The 26863-nt window shown below is 36.3% G+C and overlaps 1 protein-coding gene across 3 annotated transcripts in view; it reads right to left on the bottom strand.

Moving 5' to 3' along the window:
• LOC150092428 (uncharacterized) overlaps window positions 1–26863 on the bottom strand; it is a 353827-nt gene that overhangs the window by 101859 nt on the left and 225105 nt on the right. For all 3 annotated transcript variants that reach the window (XM_090414980.1, XM_090414981.1, XM_090414982.1), the window contains 2 exons: window positions 20917–20980; window positions 7041–7229 (listed from right to left, as the gene is read on the bottom strand). In XM_090414980.1, coding sequence (XP_090271106.1) covers window positions 7041–7229; window positions 20917–20980 — 253 coding nt within the window. The remainder of the gene's footprint in view (window positions 1–7040; window positions 7230–20916; window positions 20981–26863) is intronic.

Here is a 26863-nt window from a genome sequence, read left to right as displayed (position 1 = left end):
TTTTGTGGTGTAAAGAGTGGGTGCTTTTCCAGTTGATTTGGTGTAAGGTGTTGAGCGTGTGATCTGAGAGGCCTGCTTCACCATAATGGTTATATTTAATGTGTCTAATGTGTTCTTTCTTGCGTACAGGAATTGTCCGTCCTGTTTCATCAATGTACGGTAAGTTACAGGTGCAGCAGATGCAATAGACTCCAGGATGTGCCAATGGGAGGAGAGGATCCTCAGAGGAGCTGAATATAGTTTTAAGTTTAGTGGGTGGTTTAAAGGTGACATTGAGGTTATAATGTTGTAGGATTCTGTTGATTTTTTGATAACCCTTTAATGTATGGGATGGCTATGGTTTTACTGTAATCTAGATTCGTTTTTGTTGTTGTTTGATGGAGTATTTTATTAATAGTATTTTTGTTATATCAATTATTTATGAATGTGTCGCTGATGATTTTTAGTTCTTCTTTCAGGGCTTGCTGGTTAGAGCAAATTGTTGTAGCTCTGTTTTTAAGGGTGTTAATGACTCTATACTTTTGTGATGGGTGGTGGTATGAATTAGCATGTATGTATTGGCCAGTGTGTGTCGGTTTTCAGTAGACCGTGAAGGATAGACTGCCTGAAGGAAGACGTGTGACTAGTGTGTCTAGGAACAGGAGCGAGTTTTGATTTTCAATTTCATTAGTAAATTGTATGCGTTCGTGTTGTTTGTTCAGATGGATAAGGAATGTGTTTAGCGTTTGTCGCCCGTGCGGCCAGATCATGAACACGTCATCGACGTATCTAAGCCAGACTGTCGGTCTTAGCGTGGCAGAATCTAGAGCCCTTTGCTCAATGGTTTCCATGTAGAAGTTAGCAATTGGGGGGAAGGGGGGGATAGTGGTGAGCCCATGGCTGTACTTTCTTTTTGTAGGTAAAATTTGTTTTGCCATACGAAGTAACCAGATGGTAGTACGTGGGCAAAGAGGGCCATAATGTCAGGCGGAAATCTGGTTTCAAAATTGCAATTCTGAACTACTATTGAACTATATTAATCCAGACATTCTACGAGTACTTGAAAGAATTACTGACAATTCAGCCAAATATACCCTGGAAAAGAATAAAGAAAAACTCAAGACCAAATTCCATAGTTTGAAACAACGGCGAAATATGGTGGCCAATCACAGGAATCCATCCAATCAGGAGACCTCCTCCCCAATAAACACCAACAATGAACAACAAACAAGGAGCGACCAACCACAAGCAAGAACCATGTGATCAACCTATCAAACCACACCTTGAACAGCAGCAAACTTACGCTACTGAATAAAGGACTTAACTACGCAATAGCACCTAAAAAGGTAAACAAATTGGATTTTATCTACCACATAGAAAGAGGCATCAAGTCCCTACCTAACAATATAGCTGATAAAATACGACTAGAAACTAGTAATGTCCTAAACATTAAGAAAACCATACAGGACAATTTCACAAAAACAGAACTCACAGCAATTAAATCATTAAAAGCCAACCAAGACATAATAATAATGAAATCGGATAAAGGCAATGCCGCTGTCATCCTTGACAGGTCAATATACATACTTCAGATGAATCAGCTAGTAGCCGATAACAACACATATAAGCTGGTGAATTATAATCCAACAAACAGGATAAAGGATAAAGCAGAGAAACTACTCAAGTCCGTCACTTCTTGGCCACCGGACACGGTTAAAAAACTCAAACCCCACTACGCAAACCCCCCCAGAATATATAGGGTCCCAAAAATACACAAACAAAATGTTCCCCTTCAACTTATTGTGGAAGGAATTGACAGCCCCAATTACTACTTAGTCAAGAAATTAGCATCAACACTCAAGGAGTTGGTAGGTCATTCCCCCTCCAACGTAAAGAACACACAACACTTTACAAACAAAATTAAAAACATAACACTCGACAAAGACGACTTATTAGTCAGTTTTGACGTTTCTGCCCTTTTCACTAATGTTCCCATCAATAACACAATTCTCCTACTACAGAACAAATTTCCACCCGACATTACGGCTCTCTTTGCCCACGTACTAGAGTCCGGTTACTTCGTGTGACAAAACAAATTTTACCTACAAAAAGAAAGTACAGCCATGGGCTCACCACTATCCCACCCAATCACTAACTTCTACATGGAAACCTTTGAGCAAAGGGCTTTAGATTCCGCCACGCTGACCGACAGTCTGGCTTAGATACGTCGACGACGTGTTCACGATCTGGCTGCACAGGCGACAAACACTAAACGCATTCCTTAGCCACCTGAACAAACAACACGAACGCATACAATTTACCATTGAAATCGAAAATCAAAACTCGCTCCCGTTCTGAGACACACATCTTCCTTCAGGCAGTCTATCCCTCACAGTCTACCAAAAACCGACACACACTGGCCAATACGTACATGCTAATTCATACCACCACCCATCACAAAAGTATGGAGTCATTAACAACCTTAAAAACAGAGCTACAACAATTTGCTCTAACCAGCAAGCCCTGAAACAAGAATTAAAAATCATCAGCGACACATTCATAAATAATGGATATAACAAAAATACTATTAATAAAATACTCCATGAAACAACAACAAAAACGAATCTAGATTACAGTAAAACTATAGCCATCCCATACATTAAAGGGTTATCAGAAAAAATCAACAGAATCCTACAACATTATAACCTCGATGCCACCTTTAAACCACCCACTAAACTTAAAAATATATTCAGCTCCACTAAGGATCCTCTCCTCCTATTGGCACATCCTGGAGTCTATTGCATCTGCTGCACCTGTAACTTACAGTACATTGGTGAAACAGGACGGACAATCCCTATACGCAAGAAAGAACACATTAAACACATTAAATATAACCATTATGGTGAAGCATGCCTCTCAGATCACGCGCTCAACACCTTACACCAAATCAACTGGAAAAGCACCCATTCTTTGCACCACACAAAAACCTGGTATGGAAGGAAATTTAAGGAAGCCTGCGAAATCCTGATAAACCACTCAAATATCAGCAACAAAGATGGCATGAAAATTCCAAGGATCTGGATGGCACACATTTAGCCCACCTGATATATAAGATCCAGCATAAGTCAGGACTCTAGCCAATCTTCAGCTAGTATTAGAAACCATTCCATACCAACTGGCTGGAATGTACATGTATAATCATGATGTTAATATATGTATATAGATAGATACATAGACTTGTTGTTGCGCCCAATATATGTCTACAACCAACAGATAACACTAATAACAGGACTCTAGCATTGATGTATAATTTTTTTTTTTTTTTTAACCAGAGGTCAGGCCAACAATTGTTGTAGCGGTGGGTCAGTAACTTTAACAAACCAGTTTGATTGTAGTGTAGCTTGTTTTCTGTGTATAGTTGTATGCTCCAGAAGATGACCTTGACATAAAGGTTGAAACGTCGAATGTAGATTTTAGTTATATTAAACTAAAGTTTTTATTCAAACACGGTAGTTGTCTCCATAATTTTCAAAAATGGATATGGAGTAATTACTTCGAAAAATTACAAAATGGAATAGTCAATGACAGCACAGCTAGGTAAAAAAACACTCAACAGGCATGCAATCAGGAATACATATTCATACTTGAAGTAGAAAAAGTCATCTAAAGCCTGAAATGTGGAAAAGCAGCAGGAGAAGATGATATTCAACTAGGAATGCTCAAGTATGGAGGTATAAAAGTCTTGCAGTAGCTGCACTGCATAGTTCAGAAGGCCTGGACAGAGGGATGAATTATAGACGATTGGAGTAGAGTTCTAATAGTACTCATATACAAAAAGTGAAATGAAACTGTATCTGAGAATTACAGAGGAATTTCACTACTGAGTGTTCCTGGTAAGATTTATGCTTGGGGAAGAACAAGCTGGATTAAGATCAAACAGAGGCTGTCAGGATCAGATTTTCACTTTACGAGAAATAGTTGAGAAATCGTGGGAATATAACAATGATCAGTATTTAAGTTTTGTAGATCTGCAAAAGGCATATGACAAGGTGCCAAGGGAAAAGCTATTCAAAACGCTACAGTTGCATGGTGTCAATGGGGCATTATATCAAGCAATATGATAGGAAGTCAAATGAATAAATTTATATGGAATAAGAGAGAAATTAGTTAAAACACTAAATTAGCTGTCTACAAGACAGTGTATACAGCCAATTTTAACTTATGGATCTGAGAGCTGGGTTAGAAATAAAATTCTTGACCAAAGACTAGAGTCTACAGATATGAGAGTCCTGAAAAAGATTAGGGGGATTGAGCAGATGGCATCAATGGCAATGTCATATTAAGAAATAATTAGGAAAGACCTTAGGATATTAGGAAAGACCTTGGCATTGTTAGCATCCAGGAATGTAATAGCAGAGCTAATCTCAGGTGGTATGGTAACTTAAACAGAATGTGAGAGGAAAGATTAGCAAAACTATTGTTCTCCGTCAGGTGGGCAGGAAAAATACCCAGAGGAAGAGCAAGGTATAGGTGTATTGATACAGTAAAATGTGCCTTAGAAGACAGAAATATAAGATCTGATAATGTTGGAGTCTTGACAGATAATAGATTGATTTGGAGGAAAATTGTTGACAGGAAGTTAGTAATGATGCAAGTTCTTCATGTAGTACTATCATAATATCCTGTACATGGAATATGATGATGAAGTAATGTACAACCATTTTGAAATTCATAGAATTCCAAATTTTAATTCACAGAATTAAAATGTTCAGAGCATCTATAGCCATCTTCATGGCTATGGATATTATGAACATCCTTCAAACCTTGCCTTCTTTTACCAAATAAACATTTAATAACCTGTTATATGTCATGCTTCATATCTTCTAAATCTACATTTTGGTCTATACTCGTGCGATCAGAAAACTTTATAATACACCTTCTGCTTTAAGCGTCCCCAGATGGTAAAAATGAAGTGCCAAAATGTGTCAGTTAATCCCCAAAAAGAATGTCCTCTGCCACATGTTTTCATAATTAGATGTACATTTTATCTATCGGAACAACAATCATGAAATATTTCTACCATGCCTTTGTAAGAATTTTAAAAGTGACTTTTTCTGCATAATCTATTTATAAATAATGTCACCAAGATTCATGTGTAAAAAAAGCTGGTAAGGGTCATATGAACTATACATGCAATATCAAAAACCATGATATCCTCAATTTATGTTACTTGCACTGAGTATATGATAATACAAACTTGAATGCAAACTCATCCATCAATAAATCAGCAAAAGTCCTTGTTGATTTCTTCAACAATATGCCATGCAAAAACATGGCATATTGTTGAAGAAATCAACAAGGACTTTTGCTAATCCCTCCATCTTTGCAGCATTTTGATATGCTACACCAGTGCTTCCCAAACTGTGGGCCGTGGCCCCCTTGGGGGCCGTAGGTTTTGTTGAGGGGAGGGTGTGAAATAATGAAAACAAATTTAAAATGTTTTAAGACTGAGTAGATTTTTTTTTTATCTTAAAAGAAACGTATTTAATTTTTATTATTTCCTTTTTGTTATTTTTTATATTTTAATGGAAAAAAATCACACATTAGTGAGGATTCACAAATTTTGCTTCCTGCATATTTCGGCGCTTAATGAACATTAGTAAATATATGCTTATTCATATAAGTTTCATTTCAAAGCAGAAATCTAAGAATTGCAGTTTCAAATATTTCACCTGATATTGACTTTTTGTGTAGCAGTATTGAAACACATCCATCACATTACATTGTTATTAAACTTCTTTTAAGTTTTTAATTCTTTCTTTATTACTAATCATTTTACGTTTCATGTGCTCGTACTGCAAATGTACAATAAGATCAATTTATTTATTTATTTATTCATATGGAGTTTCCTCCCTTTTCTCTCCCGTCCCTATTGGGGCGAGTTGAGCCCCCTCATGGGGGTTAAGTATTTATGACTGTAGATCCGTGTGTGTTTACAGCCAGTTTGCCTACCTTGCGGGATGAAAAACCCCAGATAAACTGGGTGAAAAAAACCCCACTATCCACACCCAAGACTGGCTAACTTGGCTATGGCTGAGGAAGATCCTTAAGCTCCTCACGTCGGCAATGGGAATCGAGACTAGGACACTCCTTATCTATATAAAAATATGAGATAATGTGCCATGTCAAATGTGTATGTAAGATGCTAAAAATGCAATATTTGCATTTGATTTTTGCAATTTCACTGAGTATGTTTTGTATTGAGTATAAATATAAAAAATATTATAATAATATATATCTATATTACGATTTTTTTCCGAGGGGAGCTGTGAAATATTTTAATTTTTCCCAAGGGGGCCCTGACATCCAGAAGTTTGGGAAGCACTGTGCTACACAACTGTTGGGTTGAACTACAACCAGAAATCACACTAAGACAATGTGTGTAGGGGAGGGGGGGGAGATAAATATGTTTGTAATCCATGGTGTCAAGAAAGTAACCTATCTCATGGAAGGGTGCATCCGTACCCATCCCATTCATGTGTCATCTCCTATCTAGGAGATTGACTGCCACGATATGACTTATGGTTGACTACAGGCATAACGAGGTGAGGACCCTATCTCTCCCACATATTGTAAGTATTCATGTAAATTTGTGCATGTTCAGAAGACCAGTTTGCCTGTTCTGATGAATGAAAACCCCGTGTTTCTGGGTGAAAAAACCCTCTAACTCTGTATAAGACCGGCTAGCTCACCTTTAGTCGAAAGAGACCAGATAAAGGTTTCTCATGTTATAGACAGGAATCGAACCCAGGTCTTTCTGACCAAAGGGCTTTGTCTATACCGACTGAGCTATGGAATTCAGCAACCATTATTAGTAGCATAAATGTCTCCCAACGATGTGTCCTGTTTAATGATTTAAAGTTGGGGTATTTAGATTTCAGGGAAAAAAGTAAATCAGGCCATGAGAGCAGTATAGAAACTCCAGCACTGGATAAAATTTCAATAAGTTCAGTAGGTAGCAGTAAAAATTAATCTTTTTAAATAAGCAAAAATATGCTTACCTGATTTTGAAATTCTGTCATGATGCAACAGAACTGGTCAAAGTTTATTTTAACAGCATCAAGATCAAGGACCTTAAGATCCTTAAACTGGGTTCCATTTAGCATGTGATTTTTTTGATTAAAAATTATGGATTTTAGATTATCAAGAGGTAATTCTTGACAGGTTACAATTCTGAAAGCCATACATACCTATACAAAAAAAGTTTTACTTAATTAAAGAAAACATGAAAGAAAATCAATTATATATTTGATACCTGGAATGTTTAAGAAGCAAAATAATGTAATAATGTATATGCTTTATTAAAAAATCAAAAATAAAATAATACAACAAATTACTGAATACTGCAGAAATGAACAGTATTCAGTAATGGATGAACTTCTGTTTATTCATTACTGATAAACAAATAAACAGAAAACAAAACAAAGACTATTTGATAATGGCATCTATGAAAATATGATAAACTCGCACTACAGCAAATACTGCTAAGATAAATTCACTCCTTTAACAATAATAATACAATAATAATAATAATAAACCACCTACAATGATAAAGGTAATTTCACTATATAACAAACTTTCCACTATAACAAATGATTCTTCTGGTTTCCATGTGTTTGCTACATTGTAATCATCAACATAAGCATACTCAAAATAAGTTAACTTCTAAATGGAAGTATACCACCAAGGTAGATTTCAATTATTTTATTAAGGCAGTCCACATGAGAGAACAATCTACAAAATCATCCCTCATATTAACTTTATCTCTATTATTGTCTGAAACCCTACAAATACCCCTCAATAGTTGTGAACTATATATATTTTTTCTTGAAACAGCTGATAAATATACAGTTACATAATGGTGGAAAAATTTATTATAATGGAAGAAATAATATAGAAAACAGTCACAATAAATGAGAAATAATCCATCATGACTGAGTTTGATGATATAATGACATATCAGCCAATTATTCAGAGATCAAGTGTGCAATTTATGAACACAATAATAGGTGAAAACACATCCTTCACATCACCAGAAAACAAGTGTACTGATAATGATATACTAAATAATAATGAAATCTAATAATTTTATTTAAATTGATTAATAAATTGAATTGAAATTCATTAATATTAAAACTACATTTTGAATATAATGTACATATAAATATCCATCTAACAGAAAAGTTAATATATGCAGTACTATTCTTATTTCATTAAAATCCTACCTAGTTCAGATTCTTTTGTCATGATTACTTAAATATAAAGAGCTAATAGGCTTCGTTTCGGTGATATAAACAATATTTTAAATTAAGGGGATATAAAATCCACATTGTTTTAAAACCAAATAAGAAACTCAAAGATTGGAATTAGAGAGTTTCATGCCGAATATAGTAAACTATAAAGTATCGGTGAACACTAGCATGAGCTAATGCAAGTGACCCTAGTACGTAGTACAATATCGAACAACTCGTTGCAAAGGTGGGGAAAGTTCAGATCGCTATTCTTAGGTATTTTCCATAATGTAAAAACCCATTTCCTAGGAAATGTATGCTGTTATTACATTATGGAGGGAGGTCACTACCCAGCTGGTTTCAGCCTTTTTTGAGGCCTCATCAGTGAGTAGCTAGACCATAATACCAAAGTGTATAGCGAAAAGAACTTATATACTCTGCTATATGAGTTTCCAAAGAGGTGCAACCATTAAGTTACTTAAATATAAAGAGCTTATAAGCTTCATCTTGGCGATATAAACAATATTTTAAATCATCATCATCATCAAATTCCTGCCATGTACCCTCAAGGGGTGTGCAGGATATGATAGTACTACATGAAAAATTTACATCATTATTAATTTCCTATCTACAATTTTCCTCCAAATCAGTCTGTTACTTGTCAAGACTCCAACATTATCAGATCTTATATTTCTATCATCTAAGGCACTTTGTACCGTATCAATCCACCTATATCTTGGTCTTCCCCTGGGTCATTTTCCTGCCAACCTGGCAGAGAACACTTGTTTTGCTAATCTTTTTTCGCCCATTCTGTTCAAGTGACCATACCACCTGAGATTAGCTCTGCTAATGCATTCCTGGATGCTGACAATGTCAAGTTCTTTCCTAATATCCTCGTTTTTAATATGATATTGCCATTGATGCCATCTGTTCACGCCTATAATCTTTCTCAGGACTCTCATATCTGTGGTCTCTAGTCTTTGATCAAGTGTTTTACTTCTGACCCAGCTCTTAGATCCATAAGTTAAAACTGGTTTGAACACTGTCTTGTATACAGCTAATTTAGTGTTCCGACTAATTTTCTCTTATTCCATATGAATTTATTCAATTGACTTCCCACCATACCAGCTTTGCTGATTCTGTTGTCTATTTCTATATTTAATTTACCATCTTCAGTAAAAATCGTGCCTAAATAGCTGAAATGTTTTACTTGTTCTACAGGTTCTCCATTCACAACACAGTAGACATTTTCAATGATTCTACCTATTTTCATTATCTTTGTCTTTTTATTGCTGACCTTCATACCATATCTATTACAACAGCTATTCAATTTGGTCAGAGAATCTTGCAGACTTGTAGCAGATTTATTTAGAAGTATAACATCATCCGCATAAAGCAAAGAGCTGACATTAACATCTCCAATTTTGGTATCAGGTTTAATACCATTTTCCTTCATAATGTGATCCATATAGATAATGAATAACAGAGGGGATAATGTATATCCTTGTCTCACACCAGATTTAACATTAAACCATCTTCCTGGATTTCCTTCAATTCTAACTGCTGACTTACAACTCAAATAAAGACTAAGTATTGCTTGATATAATGCCCCATTGTCACCATATAACTGCAGCGTATTGAATAGCTTCTCTCTTGGCACCTTGTCATATGCCTTTTCCAGATCGACAAAACTTAAATACAGATCTTTGTTATATTCCCATGCTTTCTCGACTATTTGTCGTAAAGTGAAGATCTGATCCTGACAACCTCTATTTGGCCTGAATCCAGCTTGTTCTTCACCAAGCTTTTCTTCCACAATTCTTCTCAACCGTTTCTCAAGTATACTTGCATAGATCTTGCCAGGAACACTCAGTAGGGAAATACCTCTGTAATTCTCACATGCAGTTTTATTTCCCTTTTTATATATGGGTACTATGAGAGCTCTACTCCAATCATCAGGAATTCATCCCTCTATCCAGGCTTTCTGAACTATGCAGTGCAGCCACTGTAAGATTCTTATACCACCATACTTCAGCATTTCTGGTTGAATATCATCTACTCCTGCTGCCTTTCCACATTTCAAGCCTTTGATGGCTTTTTCTACTTCAAGTATGGATATGTATTCCTGACTGCATGCCTGGTCAGTGTTTTTTATCACTGTGCTGTCATCACTGCTTGTTTCATTTAGCAGTTTTTCAAAGTAATTACTCCATACTTCAAGGATATCTTTTTCTCCCGTTTTCATGTCACCTTTATCATCTCTAATTCCTTTTACAGCACTCTTTCCTCCATTCTTAAGCTTCTTCAACAACCTCCAGAATATTTTGCCACCTTCTTGATATTTATTTTCTATATTCTTGCCAGAGTCCTCCCACAACTTTTGTTTAGCTAGCTTTACACAGTGTTTAACATTCTTGCATTTGTCTCTATATTCTCTAAGAGCACAAGCTGACTTATTTGACAGGAACTTTTGGTATGCTTTCTTCTTTTCCTTCACTGCCGCTTTAAGTTCCTGTGTCCACCAGGGAGTTCTGATTTTTTTATCCTTACAGACAATCACACCACATGCCTCTCTAGCAGAATCAATCAATGTTTTCTTCAGAGTTTGCCAATGAATCTCCAAGGTTTGATTCCTGTTCTTAAACTCTTTCATTTTTTTTTCAATAATCTTTGTGTATTTTAGTCTACAGTTCACATCTGAGAGCTGTTCAACTTTTATTCGCTTTAAAACTTTCTTACATGTTATTCTTTTCAATGTGAAATTCAATTTTATCTTGCTCAAGACTAAATAGTGATCACTTCCAATTTCAAATCCTCTGTACACTCTGGTGTCCTGCACTAGGGAGAAAACATCACTATCAACAATAACATAGTCAATGAGACTTTTCTTATTCCTAGCCTCTTCTCTCCATGTGAATTTGTGCACATTTTTATGTTGGAACATGGTGTTAGTAATAACCAGTCCATGTCCTGAGCAGAAATCCAATTGATATTTGCCATTATTATTAGCTTTGCTCTTTTCTCCAAATTTTCCCAAAATATTTTTGTATGTCTCACAATCATTTCCTACTCTGCTATTTAGATCCCCAACAAGGACCAACTTTTCATTTTTTTTTGTGTCAGTTGCTTTTTCTAAAGCCTCAAAATATTCCTCCACTTCTACCTTAGTAGAACGTTCTGTGGGACCATAGGCACAAATAAGTCTCATTGTCCAGTTCCCCATTCTCATATTTGCCCACATTACTCTACTTGAGACTGACTGCCATTCAAGAAGATTAGCCTCGTATTCCACATTGTTTTAAAACCGAATAAGAAACTCAAAGATTGGAATCAGAGAGTTTCATGCTGAATATAGTAAACTATAAAGTATCGGCGAACACTAGCGTGAGCTAATGCAAGTGACCCTAGTACGTAGTACAATATCGGACAACTCGTTGCAAAGGTGGGGAAAGTTCAGATCGTTATTCTTAGGTATTTTCCATAATGTAAAAACCCATTTCCTAGGAAATGTATGCTGTTATTACATTATGGAGGGAGTTGTTTATTATTTTAACGGTATAATAGAACACAGAAACTAAGTAAATAATTAATTTATTGACTTGATGCTGATATTTCGCTGGTATTATAACCAGCATCTTCAGAGCACAAAAACACTGTTTGTCACAATACGCGAGACTAAAACAACATGGTGTACTTAACCAAAATTGTAGCAGCAACACAAAGACTAGAGTCCTGATTTTTGCGCCCTCTATCTGAAAAAAAAAAAAAAAAAAAAAAAAAAACGCTATCATATATTACTAGAGTCCTAGAAAAGTGCTAGTTTTTTCTTAATATGACTATCTCCCAGATCTTTGGCAAGTTAATACAGCCATATTTGTTGAGATTTGGAGTGTGTTTTAGGGCTTCTGTCGCCTCTAAGAACAATCTCTCTGATTTATATGGGTTTCTGTGTAGTACTTTTGTGTTTTTCCAGTTGATCCTGTGTGTAGGGGTATCCAGAGCATGGTCTGCTAGGCCCGACTTCCCATAATGATATTTCCGGACGTATCGTTTATGTTCGCTGATGTGGATATTCACAGTTCTTCCTGTTTGACCGTAGTAGGCTTGATTGCATGAGCAGGGTACTTGGTAGACTCCTGGATGTGATAAAGGAGGAATGCTGTCCTTGGGTGAGCGGATGAGGGTGGCTAATTTGCTACATGGTCTGAATGTGGTGCGTAGTTTATGTTTATTGAGGATTCTTGAGATCTTTTCGGATGTGCCTTTAATGTAGGGGATGGTGACTGTTTTGTTGAGTTCTCTGTGGTAGATGGTGGGAGGGGTTTCTTAGGAGTGTTTAGTATTTTGTTTATTTTTTGTGGATTGTAGCCGTTGGCCAAGAAGGTGTGGCGTAAGTGAGTCAGTTCAGCAGTCAGAGCCTTGTCATTTGAACAGATTGCTCTCGCTCTATGGGTTAGCGTTTTTAATATGCCATATTGTTGAGAAGGATGATGGTGTGATTGTTTGTGTAAGTATCTGCCTGTATGTGTGGGTTTTCTGAAAACTGAAAATGATAAGGAACCATCTGGGAGACGTGTGATGAGTGTATCCAGGAAGGGCAGACAGTTGTTGGCTTCCAGTTCCATAGTAAAGTGGATTTTTGGATGTTGGCTATTTAAATGTGCTAAGAATGTTTTCAATGTCTCAGGGCCATGTGGCCAAATAGCAAGCACATCATCAACATAGCGTAGCCAAAGTGTTGGTTTGAGAGTAGCTGTATTGATTGCTTGTTTTTCCAGGTGTTCTATGTAAAAGTTGGCTGGGGGGGGGGGAGAGAAAGGGGGGAGCCCATGGCTGTCCCATCAATTTGTTTGTATATTTTCCCTTTCCATGTGAAATATCCTGCATGTATTGTGAATTTGAATAGTTCAAATATATCAGGGGGGAAGTGTGACTTCAGTAGATTGAGGGTTTCTATTAGTGGTACATTTGTGAATAGTGAAGTGATGTCAAAGCTTACTTAAGTCTGAGCTTTTTAGGGTGAGGTGTTGTAAGATGCTTTTTAGGTGTGCTGAATTTTTGATAAAGGAGGGAGAATTGTTAGTGAGAGTGGCTAGTAGCTTCGCTAAATGTCTAGCCAGTTTGTATGTGGGACTATTTATACTGTCCACAATCTTAAAGAGGTGCCGAGACACCAAATTAATACCGAACTGTTTTAAAATCAAAAACAAGTTCCACTCGGCCAAAGCCCAACGCATCTATAAACGAGCGAGTGTAGCGCTTTTACGCGAACAAATTAACACCACTCGTCGGGAATTAGCACAAGCAAATACAACCATCAGCGAATTACGAGAATCACTGCATAATATTCTAAATACGGAACTTTGGCAGATCTTAGAGAACATCACCGATGCAACGGCAAAAAAAGAATTCGACAGAGTCAAAAACCGGCACCAAAAGAAGTTCGAAAATCTACAACAACGGAACACCATACAACGACCACAATTACAACAAGACCTCGTCGTCGTGAATCTATCGTCACTCACCTTAAGCAAAGAAGCCATGACTGCTTTAAGTCGAGGGCACAACTTTGCCATAACTCCCAAGCAAGTTCCAAAAGCCGAAATAATGGCGTCCATCGAACGAGGAATTTACGACCTGCCTCCAACAATAGCTAACAACATACGTTTAGATGTGGCCAACATCCTAATCAAGTCCAAGCCTCCAAAAAATAATATCCCACATAAGGAATTCATTGCTATAAAAGAGCTACACAACAACAGCCAGATTACCATAACAAAAGCAGACAAAGGAAATGCAACCGTGGTGATGGACACAACTGAATATGAAAACAAAATGCACACACTATTACAAGATCAGTCAACATACAAAATTATAGATTGCAATCCTACCAACACACAAAAGAATAAGACACGAAAATTATTAAAAAAAGTCACTTCCTGGCCCAAAGACACAGTTAACAAACTCAAACCTTTCCATGTTAAAACACCGAGGATCTATGGATCACCAAAAATTCACAAACCAGGCACACCCCTACGCCCAATTGTGGACAGTATAAATAGTCCCACATACAAACTGGCTAGACATTTAGCGAAGCTACTAGCCACTCTCACTAACAATTCTCCCACCTTTATCAAAAATTCAGCGCACCTAAAAAGCATCTTACAACACCTCACCCTAAAAAGCTCAGACTTAATAGTAAGCTTTGACATCACTTCACTATTCACAAATGTACCACTAATAGAAACCCTCAATCTACTGAAGTCACACTTCCCCCCTGATATATTTGAACTATTCAAATTCACAATACATGCAGGATATTTCACATGGAAAGGGAAAATATACAAACAAATTGATGGGACAGCCATGGGCTCCCCTCTTTCTCCCCCCCTAGCCAACTTTTACATAGAACACCTGGAAAAAACAAGCAATCAATACAGCCACTCTCAAACCAACACTTTGGCTATGCTATGTTGATGATGTGCTTGCTATTTGGCCACATGGCCCTGAGACATTGAAAACATTCTTAGCACATTTAAATAGCCAACATCCAAAAATCCACTTTACTATGGAACTGGAAGCCAACAACTGTCTGCCCTTCCTGGATACACTCATCACACGTCTCCCAGATGGTTCCTTATCATTTTCAGTTTTCAGAAAACCCACACATACAGGCAGATACTTACACAAACAATCACACCATCATCCTTCTCAACAATATGGCATATTAAAAACGCTAACCCATAGAGCGAGAGCAATCTGTTCAAATGACAAGGCTCTGACTGCTGAACTGACTCACTTACGCCACACCTTCTTGGCCAACGGCTACAATCCACAAAAAATAAACAAAATACTAAACACTCCTAAGAAACCCCTCCCACCATCTACCACAGAGAACTCAACAAAACAGTCACCATCCCCTACATTAAAGGCACATCCGAAAAGATCTCAAGAATCCTCAATAAACATAAACTACGCACCACATTCAGACCATGTAGCAAATTAGCCACCCTTATCCGCTCACCCAAGGACAGCATTCCTCCTTTATCACATCCAGGAGTCTACCAAGTACCCTGCTCATGCAATCAAGCCTACTACGGTCAAACAGGAAGAACTGTGAATATCCACATCAGCGAACATAAACGATATATCCGGAAATATCATTATGGGAAGTCGGGCCTAGCAGACCATGCTCTGGATACCCCTGCACACAGGATCAACTGGAAAAACACAAAAGTACTACACAGAAACCCATATAAATCAGAGAGATTGTTCTTAGAGGCGACAGAAGCCCTAAAACACACTCCAAATCTCAACAAATATGGCTGTATTAACTTGCCAAAGATCTGGGAGACAGTCATATTAAGAAAAAACTAGCACTTTTCTAGGACTCTAGTAACATATGATAGCGTTTTTTTTTTTTCAGATAGAGGGCGCCAAAATCAGGACCTTAGTCTTTGTGTTGCTGCTACAATTTTGGTTAAGTACACCATGTTGTTTTAGTCTCGCGTATTGTGACAAACAGTGTTTTTGTGCTCTGAAGATGCTGGTTATAATACCAGCGAAATATCAGCATCAAGTCAATAAATTAATTATTTACTTAGTTTCTGTGTTCTATTATACCGTTAAAATAATAAACAACATGTTCGACGAACACATAAGTCTGTCCACACGATTATGGAGGGAGGTCACTACCCAGCTGGTTTCAGCCTTTTTTGAGGTCTCATCAGTGAGTAGCTAGACCATAATACCAAAGTGTATAGCGAAAAGAACTTATATACTCTGCTATACGAGTTTCCAAAGAGGTGCAACCATTAGGTTACTTAAATATAAAGAGCTAATAAGCTTCATTTCGGCGATATAAACAATATTTTAAATTAAGGGGATATAAAATCCACATTGTTTTAAAACCGCTAGTGTTCGCCGATACTTTATAGTTTACTATATTCGGCATGAAACTCTGTGATTCCAATCTTTGAGTTTCTTATTCGGTTTTAAAACGTGGATTTTATATCCCCTTAATTTAAAATATTGTTTATATCGCCGAAATGAAGCTTATTAGCTCTTTATATTTAAGTAACTTAATGGTTGCACCTCTTTGGAAACTCGTATAGCAGAGTATATAAGTTCTTTTCGTTATACACTTTGGTATTATGGTCTAGCTACTCACTGATGAGGCCTCAAAAAAGGCTGAAACCGGTCTGGGTAGTGACCTCCCTCCATAATGTAATAACAGCATACATTTCCTAGGAAATGGGTTTTTACATTATGGAAAATACCTAAGAATAGCGATCTGAACTTTCCCCACCTTTGCAACGAGTTGTCCGATATTGTACTACATACTAGGGTCACTTGCATTAGCTCACACTAGTATTTGCCGATACTTTATAGTTTACTATATTCGGCATGAAACTCTCTAATTCCAATCTTTGAGTTTCTTATTCGGTTTTAAAACAATGTGGATTTTATATCCCCTTAATTTAAAAAATTTTGTCATGATGTTTATATAAACCAGAAATATAACCATAAAATTATATAATACTTTGCAAGAGAAATGATTTAAGCATTTCTCAATTATACTAAATAAAGAATGAGAGAAGTATGGATTTACTAAATATATATTATTATTATTATTATTTTGCTATTTTACTCTAAGAAGTGGTGTTTCTAAAATTAAGGCAGAAGATAAATACAATTATAGTTATAGGGATTAGTGAGACTTGGTTAATGGAGGATGATATAGTCAAAGGGATAGAATGCAAGGGAGATAGTATTTTCAGAGAACAGAGGGGACAGAATGGGAAGAGGGGATTTTTCTAATGATAGCAGAAGAGTTGAATCCAAAAAGAGTAAAAGTACGTAAGGACAGGGATACAGAAGGCAGGTCATTTGAAACATCTGGTATGAGACAGAGTTCAACAAGATGAAATATATAGGTTGGTTGCTCCTATAGGACAGGGGTTATAAGGGAGAATGTAAAAAGCATGCATTGGAAAGTTAGCACAAGTCAAATTATTATATGAAACTTCAACTATGGGGACACAGATTGGAGGGAGGAATAATCAGAGGGAAGGAAGGAAATGTAATTTATATAGTTGCTAAGAGAAAATTACCTAATGCAGCTGCACGTTCTCTGCTTGAGAAAAGTAGTCATATGATCATAACCTGGAGAATGCAAGACATGCAGAATTGTCTGTTAAGAAGGGGTTGTGGAATTACAAAGCAGGTGATTGAAAAAATACAGCATTAGTCTATGGGATATGGTCAAGAGGTGTTTGAAGTATCAAATTGTATATACCCAGAGTCAGGCAGATACCTAGACTCATGGAGGTTATCTCATTTGGTAGTGCCAAAGGACAAGAGACTAAGGACTGTTGGGTGAAGGTTGTTACATAGCAAAGGAGACTTATACGAGGTTGTAGCTTGAGTTTTCAAGAGTAGAACTGACATTCACAGTATATTTGGAAGGGGAGCTTATTAAGAAGAAATCAAGTGTGTTGGTAGATTGGAGCAGAATCCTTGACTGTGTTGTCAAGTGTCATTTCCATCCAGCAGGTTGACTATTATGGATCTTTACCTGAGATTCATGATGTGCAGCAAAAAGATAAGATGGTGAGACTGAAATCTCTTCCAGCTTGCATTTAGTATCTTATGTCTATAGATATGCGTGTGTTCATAGGGCTGGTTTGCCTGTTTCAAAGCCAAAGTTTGTGGGAGAAAAAACCCTCCACTTCTGGATGAGTCTGGCAAACTCACCTTTGAACTGAAAAGTCCTGATAAAGGTTCCTCATGTCATATATGGGATTTGAACCCAGGCCTTTTCAACCAAAGGGCTCTGTCAAAACCAACTGAGTTATGGAGGCTCTCAGTCCTTGACTTAAGAAATCAATCAGTAATCATAGATGAAAAAGAGGTTATGGAAGGCATATACAGAAAAAGGTAGAGAACAACTGCATGAGGAATATAAGACTCAGACTAGGAAGGTGACTAGTAAGGAAAGAAAAATTATAATACAAGAGACGACTAGTGCTGCAGTTCAAGGTGAATCCAGAAATTCTTTTGCTATGTGGTCAGTAGGAGGAAAAGTGACTGTGGACATATTACCTTTCTGAATGGAGATAGTAAGTCACGTTATCAAGACAGATGACATAGTTAAGCTATTTAATTTTACTTAAGTTTACTAGGGATTCCATCCTGCTTCTATTCCTAGAGGGATAAAGAGGGGTGAAGGATTAGAAGTGAATGAAGAGGATGTCCTTACAGATATCTTGAACCCTATTGATATCTGGAATTTGGGCATTCTAGATGTCAGTAAGGCAGTGGAACCAGATGGGATTTTGCCATGTGTCTTAAAGGAATATGATAAGGAACTGACTGTGTCATTAATCCTTGCTGTTTAATGACAGTTGTTTACAATGGAGCAAAAATCTGGGGAGTGGAAGGAGAATAAGATGGTGAGTCTTTGCATAAGAATGGTGGCAGAATGGAGGTATCAGACTATAGATCAGTTTATATTTCTTCTGTGGTTGTTAAGTGTTTGGAAAAATTGGTAAGAACTCATATACAGAATTGGGAAGATTAGGGCAATATTATTTATACCTACTAGCATGGATTTGTTAAGGGTCATGCATGTTTAAATAATCTAGCTACCTTTTATGATAGAATAACAAGAGCAATGGATAAGGATAAGGAAAAATGATCATATACTCATATACTGTCATTTTTTTGGATTTTTCAGAGAAATTTAATAGGGTGCCACTTGACAAGTTAATGATTTAAGTTGCAACACATGGGTTTGGATGTTAGGCTAGTAAAGTGGACTAGTAATTGGCTTTCTGATAGATATCACAGAGTTGTATATGGGGTACATGTGTGTGTGTGGGGGGGGGGGAACAGCATCAAAGAGTAGAAAGGTTACAAGTGGAGTTCTATAGGGGGTCAGTGCTGTTTGATCTTTCTGTCTGAAAGATCAAACAGTACTGGCATTAGATTACAGGGAGATATTCAGTTGTTTGCATATGATGTGAAATGTGGGAGGATTATTAATAAGAGGGTTATGTTGCTTAAGAAGATTTGAATAGGCTGGAGATGTGAGCAAATGAATAGGTTTTGAAATTTGGAATCCACAGATGATGTTTCATACTCATTTAGTAGAATTATGCTAGAAGTGGAGAAAGTATCTTGCAGGGATTGCAGATAGAATTGGTTAAGTTCAGAGGACATATCACAATGATGATTGTGGAGAAAACTCAGAAACACTGCAATTCTCTGAGTAGTAGTTTCACTTTTAAAGCTTTGATCACACCACATCTAGATTACTGTACTCAGATCTGGTAGCTGAGATTTGAAGGGGAAGATGTAACCTTGGAAAGGGTGCAGAGGTGTATAATAAAAATGATATCAGGTCTGTACACAATGTTGCAGTTGTACAAGGCATGCAAACAACAGAGTGGTTGAGAGAAGATGAACGGGTGGGGGGGGGGGATATGAGTGAGACATTTAAAAGGATACCAGAATGATTTTTTATATAGTAGAAAAAGGGGGAAGGAACAAGGACAAGAGATCATCTCTGGAAGTTGCAAAAGGAAGTAGTCGATAAGAATAAGAAGTAAGCTTTTTTGCATGGAGAGTGATTGGAGAATGGAATGTATTGTCTGAAAGGGTGGTGAGAGTACAAACAGTGAATGAGTTTAAGGAGTTGTATGATAAATTTTGTGTCATCTGAGGTCATCCCCCACAATGAGTCTTATGACTCCACAAAGGTCAATAATAATAATAATAAATTAAGACCAAAAGTCCTGTACAAAATCCCAAAAGTATCATTTTCTATCTAGATCCTGCAAGTTTGCCGTAGCAAAAGATGATTGCATTCTAAATCATAGCTAAGGGTTGATCAGAAAATAAAAGAATAGAGAAGAAAAGTTTAATAAATAAATTACTCGCTATTTGAAAATTATTTATTGCTTTTCAAAAAACTCTTTTTTTCAATGTAATATACCACTTTCCTCTATTAATAAAAAATGCAAAATTCATTGTTTTGATAATTTGGCTATAGTCAATATTACCCGGTTCGTTAATATATGAAAATAATGGCTTCTTAATTTTTTTCAACTTTTGAGGAAGAAAAATATTGAGAGGTGCTAGATCTTGTGAATATAGTAAATTAGTCATGGCTTTGATCACCAATTCTTTATTGGTTCATTGACAAACATAAAAACTGTACAGATGACTTTCCAACAACTCAGTTTTCTTCAAAACAGGGATATATTATCTTGAATTTTTCTCAGAGAAATCTCCTTTCGGTTTACTGGAATGGTACACTCTTGGCAGTTTGGTTCATCAACTTGTGAATTTTAGACTGATAATCAACACTATAATTAAAATGTGCTTTTCATTATTTTAAATATTTTTCTAGCTGTTTTACATCAATATATATGACCTTTTTAACATAATATAGTTCTAGTCATAGAGGTTGGCAAGATCTATCAAAGATCAACTGAACTGGTACCGACATGTTACAATTTACACCAAATTATTAGACTTGATTCTATGAATAAAAATTCAGATCTCTTAATTTCTGCTACATCCTCATGCATTATATTCTGGATTACAGGGATCTATTTTAAGCATCACCATTTATACTTACATCATTTAATGTAATCTCTCCTAAACTGTGTGTATCCAGATCATCGAATACTTCTCGAAGTTTTCTGCAATATAAAATTCATCTTTATATTCAGATCCTCCATCAGAAAAAACAAAATGAAGAGCATAAATTTAAAACTAAACTTTAATTTGATTTGCATGGTTGCAACAACAACAACAAAAAAGTGAATATACATGCATCCAACACATGGCAGCACTGACATCACTTTCAACTTCCATGTAATATAATGAGAATATGACAAAAGTGCTTCCCAGTACAAAGATCAATGATTTTAGTGAAGCTTAGCTTTCAGAGGGGAAAAGTGAAAGAATTTATTATTTTGGCTGGTATGAATGATTTGTAATGTGAGAAATATGCAATGAGAGAAGATATGAAAGAGTTGTTATAGAAGCAAGAAGACTGCAAGGATGCTGAAATGCATGTACATGAATGAAAGTACATGGTAGGAGTATTTGGCATTGGTCAGCTTGACTTAGCCAAAAATTATTGGCATCAGCAAGACCTGGTTAACAGAAATAATATAGTTACAGGGAAAGAATGTACAGGGCATTGTTGCAGGAAGGAGAGAGAGAATAAGTGGAAGTGGGTATTGCTAATGATAACTGAAATACTTTGACCAACAAAAATAGTATTTAAGAAGGATTTTATGTCTGGAAGAGATGATTCATTTGAATCTCTCTCTCTGGTGTAAAACAGAGGCCAAAAGGACAAAATATATTGCTAGTTGATGCTGCAGACCAGGAAGGGGGTTCACAGGAAGATGCCATGCACTGGCAGATTAGTGCAATGGATGTACACTGAGTAATTATTATGGGGTGATTTCAACCGTGGGGACATAGACTGGAGTGAAGAAAGGGGTAATGGCAAGATGAAAGTGAAAATTATACAAGGCAAGTGACCAAGCTGGTCAAAAGTTTGTAGAATGCTCCCTATAAAGATGTGTGGACTGCAAAGTTTTGTTGATAGGCAGAAAAGAGGAGAGACATGACAGAAACTTATAGGATACTAAAAGAGTTCTAAGAGTGACATAAAAGAAATGTTTCAATAGACGACAATAGAGAGAGAGAACCAGGGGGTCACCCCTAGAAGTTGTAGTCTGTTAATAACAGCATGCAGACCAAATTTTTTGCTTGGCAAGTGGTAAATGAGCACAATGGATTGCCAGAACTAGTTGTGAGCTCTGACAAAAGGGTCCTTTTAGATAAATCTGTGACTCTATGGGGGTCTCAGGATAATGATAATAATAATAACGACCCATATTTAGACCAAACATCAAACTTTTTCAAGCTACTTCAGGCCTCAAATAAGCAGGGCAGGTGGTCTCACACTGGGCAACAAAAATTGCCCAGTGTGAGACTGGGTCTTATTATGACATGTGCTTAATAAAATCTCAACAGACTACTTGAGGAAGTCTGTAATTAATACAAGCATTGCTACTAACAATCTTCACTGTTTCAGCAAAAAGGTTTATAACTCAGCTGGATTTGCAGTTGAAGAAAGTGTTTCTTGGTTACAAAGTATACGATTTCTTGACAAGAAATTATATTCTTGCTTTAATCTATTACTTATGCATAAGCAAACAAAATTTATGCATTAAGTATCTTCACAACTAGTCTACTTGTAGCAGCTGATAACTTGACAGCAATTGCCTCAGTATCCAATAATGCAAAGTACACTATCATTTGGATGTGTATATTATTATGAATTATGGGAAAGATCACTACCCAGACTGGTTTCAATATTTACTGAAGTCTTATCAGTGGAAGCTAGACCCAGAAAAGACTAAGTAAATCCTTGTAGAATAAGCATAAACAAATAAAGTTTATTTGTGAATTACCTTCACAACTAGCAAAGATACTTTATGCATTATTGGATACTGAAGCAACTGATGTAAAAGTCAACAGACTCTATTATACAAGTAGACTAGACATGAAGATACTTCATGCATAAACTCTGTTTGCTTATGCTGGGATAACAGATTAAAACAATACTATAATTTCTTGTCAAGTATAATATAAGGAAGTTATTATTCCCCTTTATAAAGCCTTAAGAAGATCCAGACTACTTTTTGCACATCTGGTTGCCTTGATCCTATATGATGAAGAAGATCCAGAAGCGAGTGACCAAGATTGTAGATGATCTATGGAATGCTCCCTATAAGAATAGATTGAAGGTCTATAAGCTTCAAAAACTAGCTAATAGGTGAATAAGAGTTGACATGATAGTAGCATATAAATTATTAAAGGAGTTTTAAACGATTGACCCTGAAGACTTTTTTGTACATGGCAGGAAGGGAGAGAACAAGGGATCACCCCTGAAAATTGTATAGAAGTGTGGTTTAATAAGTGTGTCAGAAAAGATTTTTTGTTAGGTGGGTGATAAATGGGTTGTTTCCAGAGATGGTTATAAGGGCTTTGTCAATGAATGAGTTCAAAGTATGATCAGTATTGTGTGAAACAATGGTTAGAGTGGTTCACCCAACATGAGACCAATGAGACCATGGAAAGACTTGGAGTCAAATTTCATCTAAGATGTGAGGAACGTTTATTTATAAAGACTTTTCAGTTGAAAGTGAGTTAGCCATTCTCATATAGATAAGGCAGGGAAACTTTTCCTGGAAACTGGATTTTTCCTCCAGCAAAATAGGCAAACTGGTCAGAGAGCACACATGTTTCTCGTTCACACAGACATAACTGACCCTGAAGATAAGTTCAACATCATTAAAATTAGTTTTATACAAAGTCAAGACATTGGCCTTACATAAAGGAAGATGGTATAGGATAAATCAGACAAATGGATAATAAGCTCTATGACCAGTTTGCCTATTTGCTGGAGGAAAAATCGAAACATATCGAAATAATCGATAGAGAAATAGAGAAAATAGAGAAATAATCAAAAAATATCGAAACAATTATTGCACAACAAGTTGTGCAATAATTGTTTCGATAATGTAATACTGTGAATTGGCATATTGAAAAAAATTATAAAACTGGAAGAAAACTCACATGGAAAATTTATTACATAGAATTTTCTCAGAAGTATCATAGGATCACAGAATGGTAATTAATTGCCATTCCGTGATCTTGTACTAATGAAACCTATGATACTTAGGCGAAAATTCTATGCTAATAAAGATTTTCATGTGCATTTTCCTCCTGGTTTTTACAATTCTTTTGTAACAAATGGCACATTACAAAATTCTGTTCTTATGTCACTGCTAATTACAGTCAGTCCTTGACTTATGATGACAACCCATTGACATATTCATCAAATAACTCCTGACTCCTGCAATCCTTAGACCAGGCTGTTATTGCTGCTTTCAAGACATATTATTTAAGAAATGTTTTTGCTCAGGCTATTACTGCTACTGAGGGTTCTCAAATCCTTAGAGACTTTTGGAAGAAGTTGCTGAAAACATATGTTCACACATTCAGGATTTGAATGTGTGAACATATTGATGTTGGTAGCTAAAGATTTGGAAGTTGACAGTGCCCTTAAATTAAGACATTTCAGAAGCAGTAGGAGAAGAGGAAGAAAAGGAAAGTTAGCACCCTCCCTACAAAAAAAATAAAAAATAAATAAAATAAAATAATAAAAAATAAAAAGTTCAGTAAGAAAACTGGCAGAGATTTGCCTCTGTTAATATGGTGGCTCAGTTGTTTGAAGGCATGAATCCGAACATAGAGAGATTTAGAAAAGCAGACAGAATGGTGCAAGCTGCAAACTACTTGCTATAGAGAAATTTATGCAGAAAAAGGAAACCTGTACAGAACTGAGTTCAATATAATGTAACATTTTTTAAAGAATCCCACTGCTGCTCTGACCTCAACATCTGAAGATGAGCCTACACCCTGCACAAGCAATTCATCTGGTGAACATCCTCAGAACACTTTGTTGCATTTCCTGAATTTGAAGAATTTGCTGTTGATTACCTAGCTTCCCCTACCCAATCTGATGAATTTTCCAATTGATAAAGTAGCAACCTTGAAGAATTAATCTTGCTACATATATTTCATCTGATTATTGTACTTATAAGTGCACCGAAGCACTCATGTTTCATTATTTATTATAGTATAATACTGTGTATAGGAATTTTAAGTTATAATTTGTACATTGTTTTATTTCACTATGAAGACTAAAATTAGTTTAAAAACATAGCAAAACAGCCAATACGTTTTAGCATTCTTATAGTTCATATAGTGATTTCTGACTTGCAACATTTATGACTTTAGATGGGATTGTCGAAAATTAACCTGATAATTTAAGTCACTTAAGACATAAACCACTTAAGTCAAGGACTGACTGGAATTGGTAAATCATACAGTGAGTGGTTGGATACAAATCTGCACACATCTGATGATGTGTGCAGATTTGTATCCAATATTTGTATTTAGTAAAGTTAATATAAATATTTATTTATATAAATACAAATATTTACCAATATAAATATTTGTATTTAGTAAAGTTAAAATATTATGATGCTGATGTCATGTCCCTTCAGAAGGATTTGAACACAGAATCATTATTATTATATATATGGGCACTCCATGGAGTCAAAAGACTCATTGCAGGAGACCCATTCTATTCAATAAAGGGTTCTCTTCTGAGGTGCTCATAACAACCTTTGGCAACCCATTCCACTCATTCACTACTCTCCAAGAAAAGAACCTGGTCTACACACCCTTACTAACACCATTAGACAGCTTCCAAGTAAGACCCCTTGTTTTCCCTCTACTCCTCATGCAATGAAAAATTTCTTCTGTGTCAATGTTATAATATCCTTTTAGTAACTTTTAAGTTTCTACCATATCCCCCTCCCCTCTGCCTGTCAGTTAAACTCTGCAATTCACACACCCTCAATCTATCCTCATAGGGAACATTCCACAGACCACAGACATGTGGTCGCAATACCGGAATTTTTCTTTTGAACTGCTAAACCATAAAAACCTATGCCTACAATTCCACAGACATGTCACCATATTGGTCACTCATTTCTGAATCTTTTCCACAACCTCCCAATTCCCAAGAAATGCAGGTGAGAAAGTCTGTGCACAGTAGTCAACATGCAGCCAAATCATAGCCTTATAAAGAAGAATAATAACCTCCTTATCTTTACTTGTCAATGTGCTCTTCAGCATCCAACGAATTCTCTGAGCTATTTTGTCAACTCTTGCAATGTCCTCTGAATTTCAAATCCCTATCCACCATCACCCCACAGATTCCTAGTTTCATCAATTTCCTGTAATCTAGTAGCATCAATATGATATGAAGTATGTAATCTTTTCATCCCAAAGTGCATTACCTTACATTTTACAACACTGAATTTCCAACCATTGTCCACAAAGCAAATTTATTTAAAACATCTTATAAAATATCTACATCACCTTTATCAACTATTGACTTCCCTAGTTTGGTATCATCGGGAAACAACTGAATATCCCACTTCAAATCTTCTGCTATATCATTAATATAAAAATTAAAGAGTAGTACAGACCCCTGGGGCACTCCACTATTTATGATAATCTGAATTTTTGTATTTTATATAAATTTAACTCCATATTTTGAGGGATACTATTTTCAAAGTATTTTATTATTAAAACTTGAACTTAGTGTAATTGTAACATTTTTTTGCAGTTCTTAGTTAATAACCACACTAACCATGCTGGCCTGGTTGGCCGAGTGGTTAATGTATCTGCTCTCCAGCCAAAAGGCTGCGGGTTCGAATCCCTCTGTGGGCATGGATGTTTGTGATTGTCGGTGAAAATCTAGTGGTGGTGGTGGGCGGTAGATGGTAGCTGCGGTTGGTGGAGCAGGTTATAGAGTAGGTGCCCTCCCTCGATGAGTCTTTAAACTCCCTGGAGGTGTCATGTAATAATAATAATAATAATAATACATTTTCACATTATGCAGCGCAAAACGCTGTTTG

The sequence above is a fragment of the Typopeltis vanoorti genome, chromosome 26, assembly GCF_054136105.1.
Source record: "Typopeltis vanoorti isolate ZY-2024b chromosome 26, IOZ_Tvanoo_1.0, whole genome shotgun sequence".
Lineage (NCBI taxonomy): Eukaryota > Metazoa > Arthropoda > Arachnida > Uropygi > Thelyphonidae > Typopeltis > Typopeltis vanoorti.
Note: the sequence above shows the minus strand (reverse complement) of the source record. Positions and strands in the feature narration are given on the sequence as shown.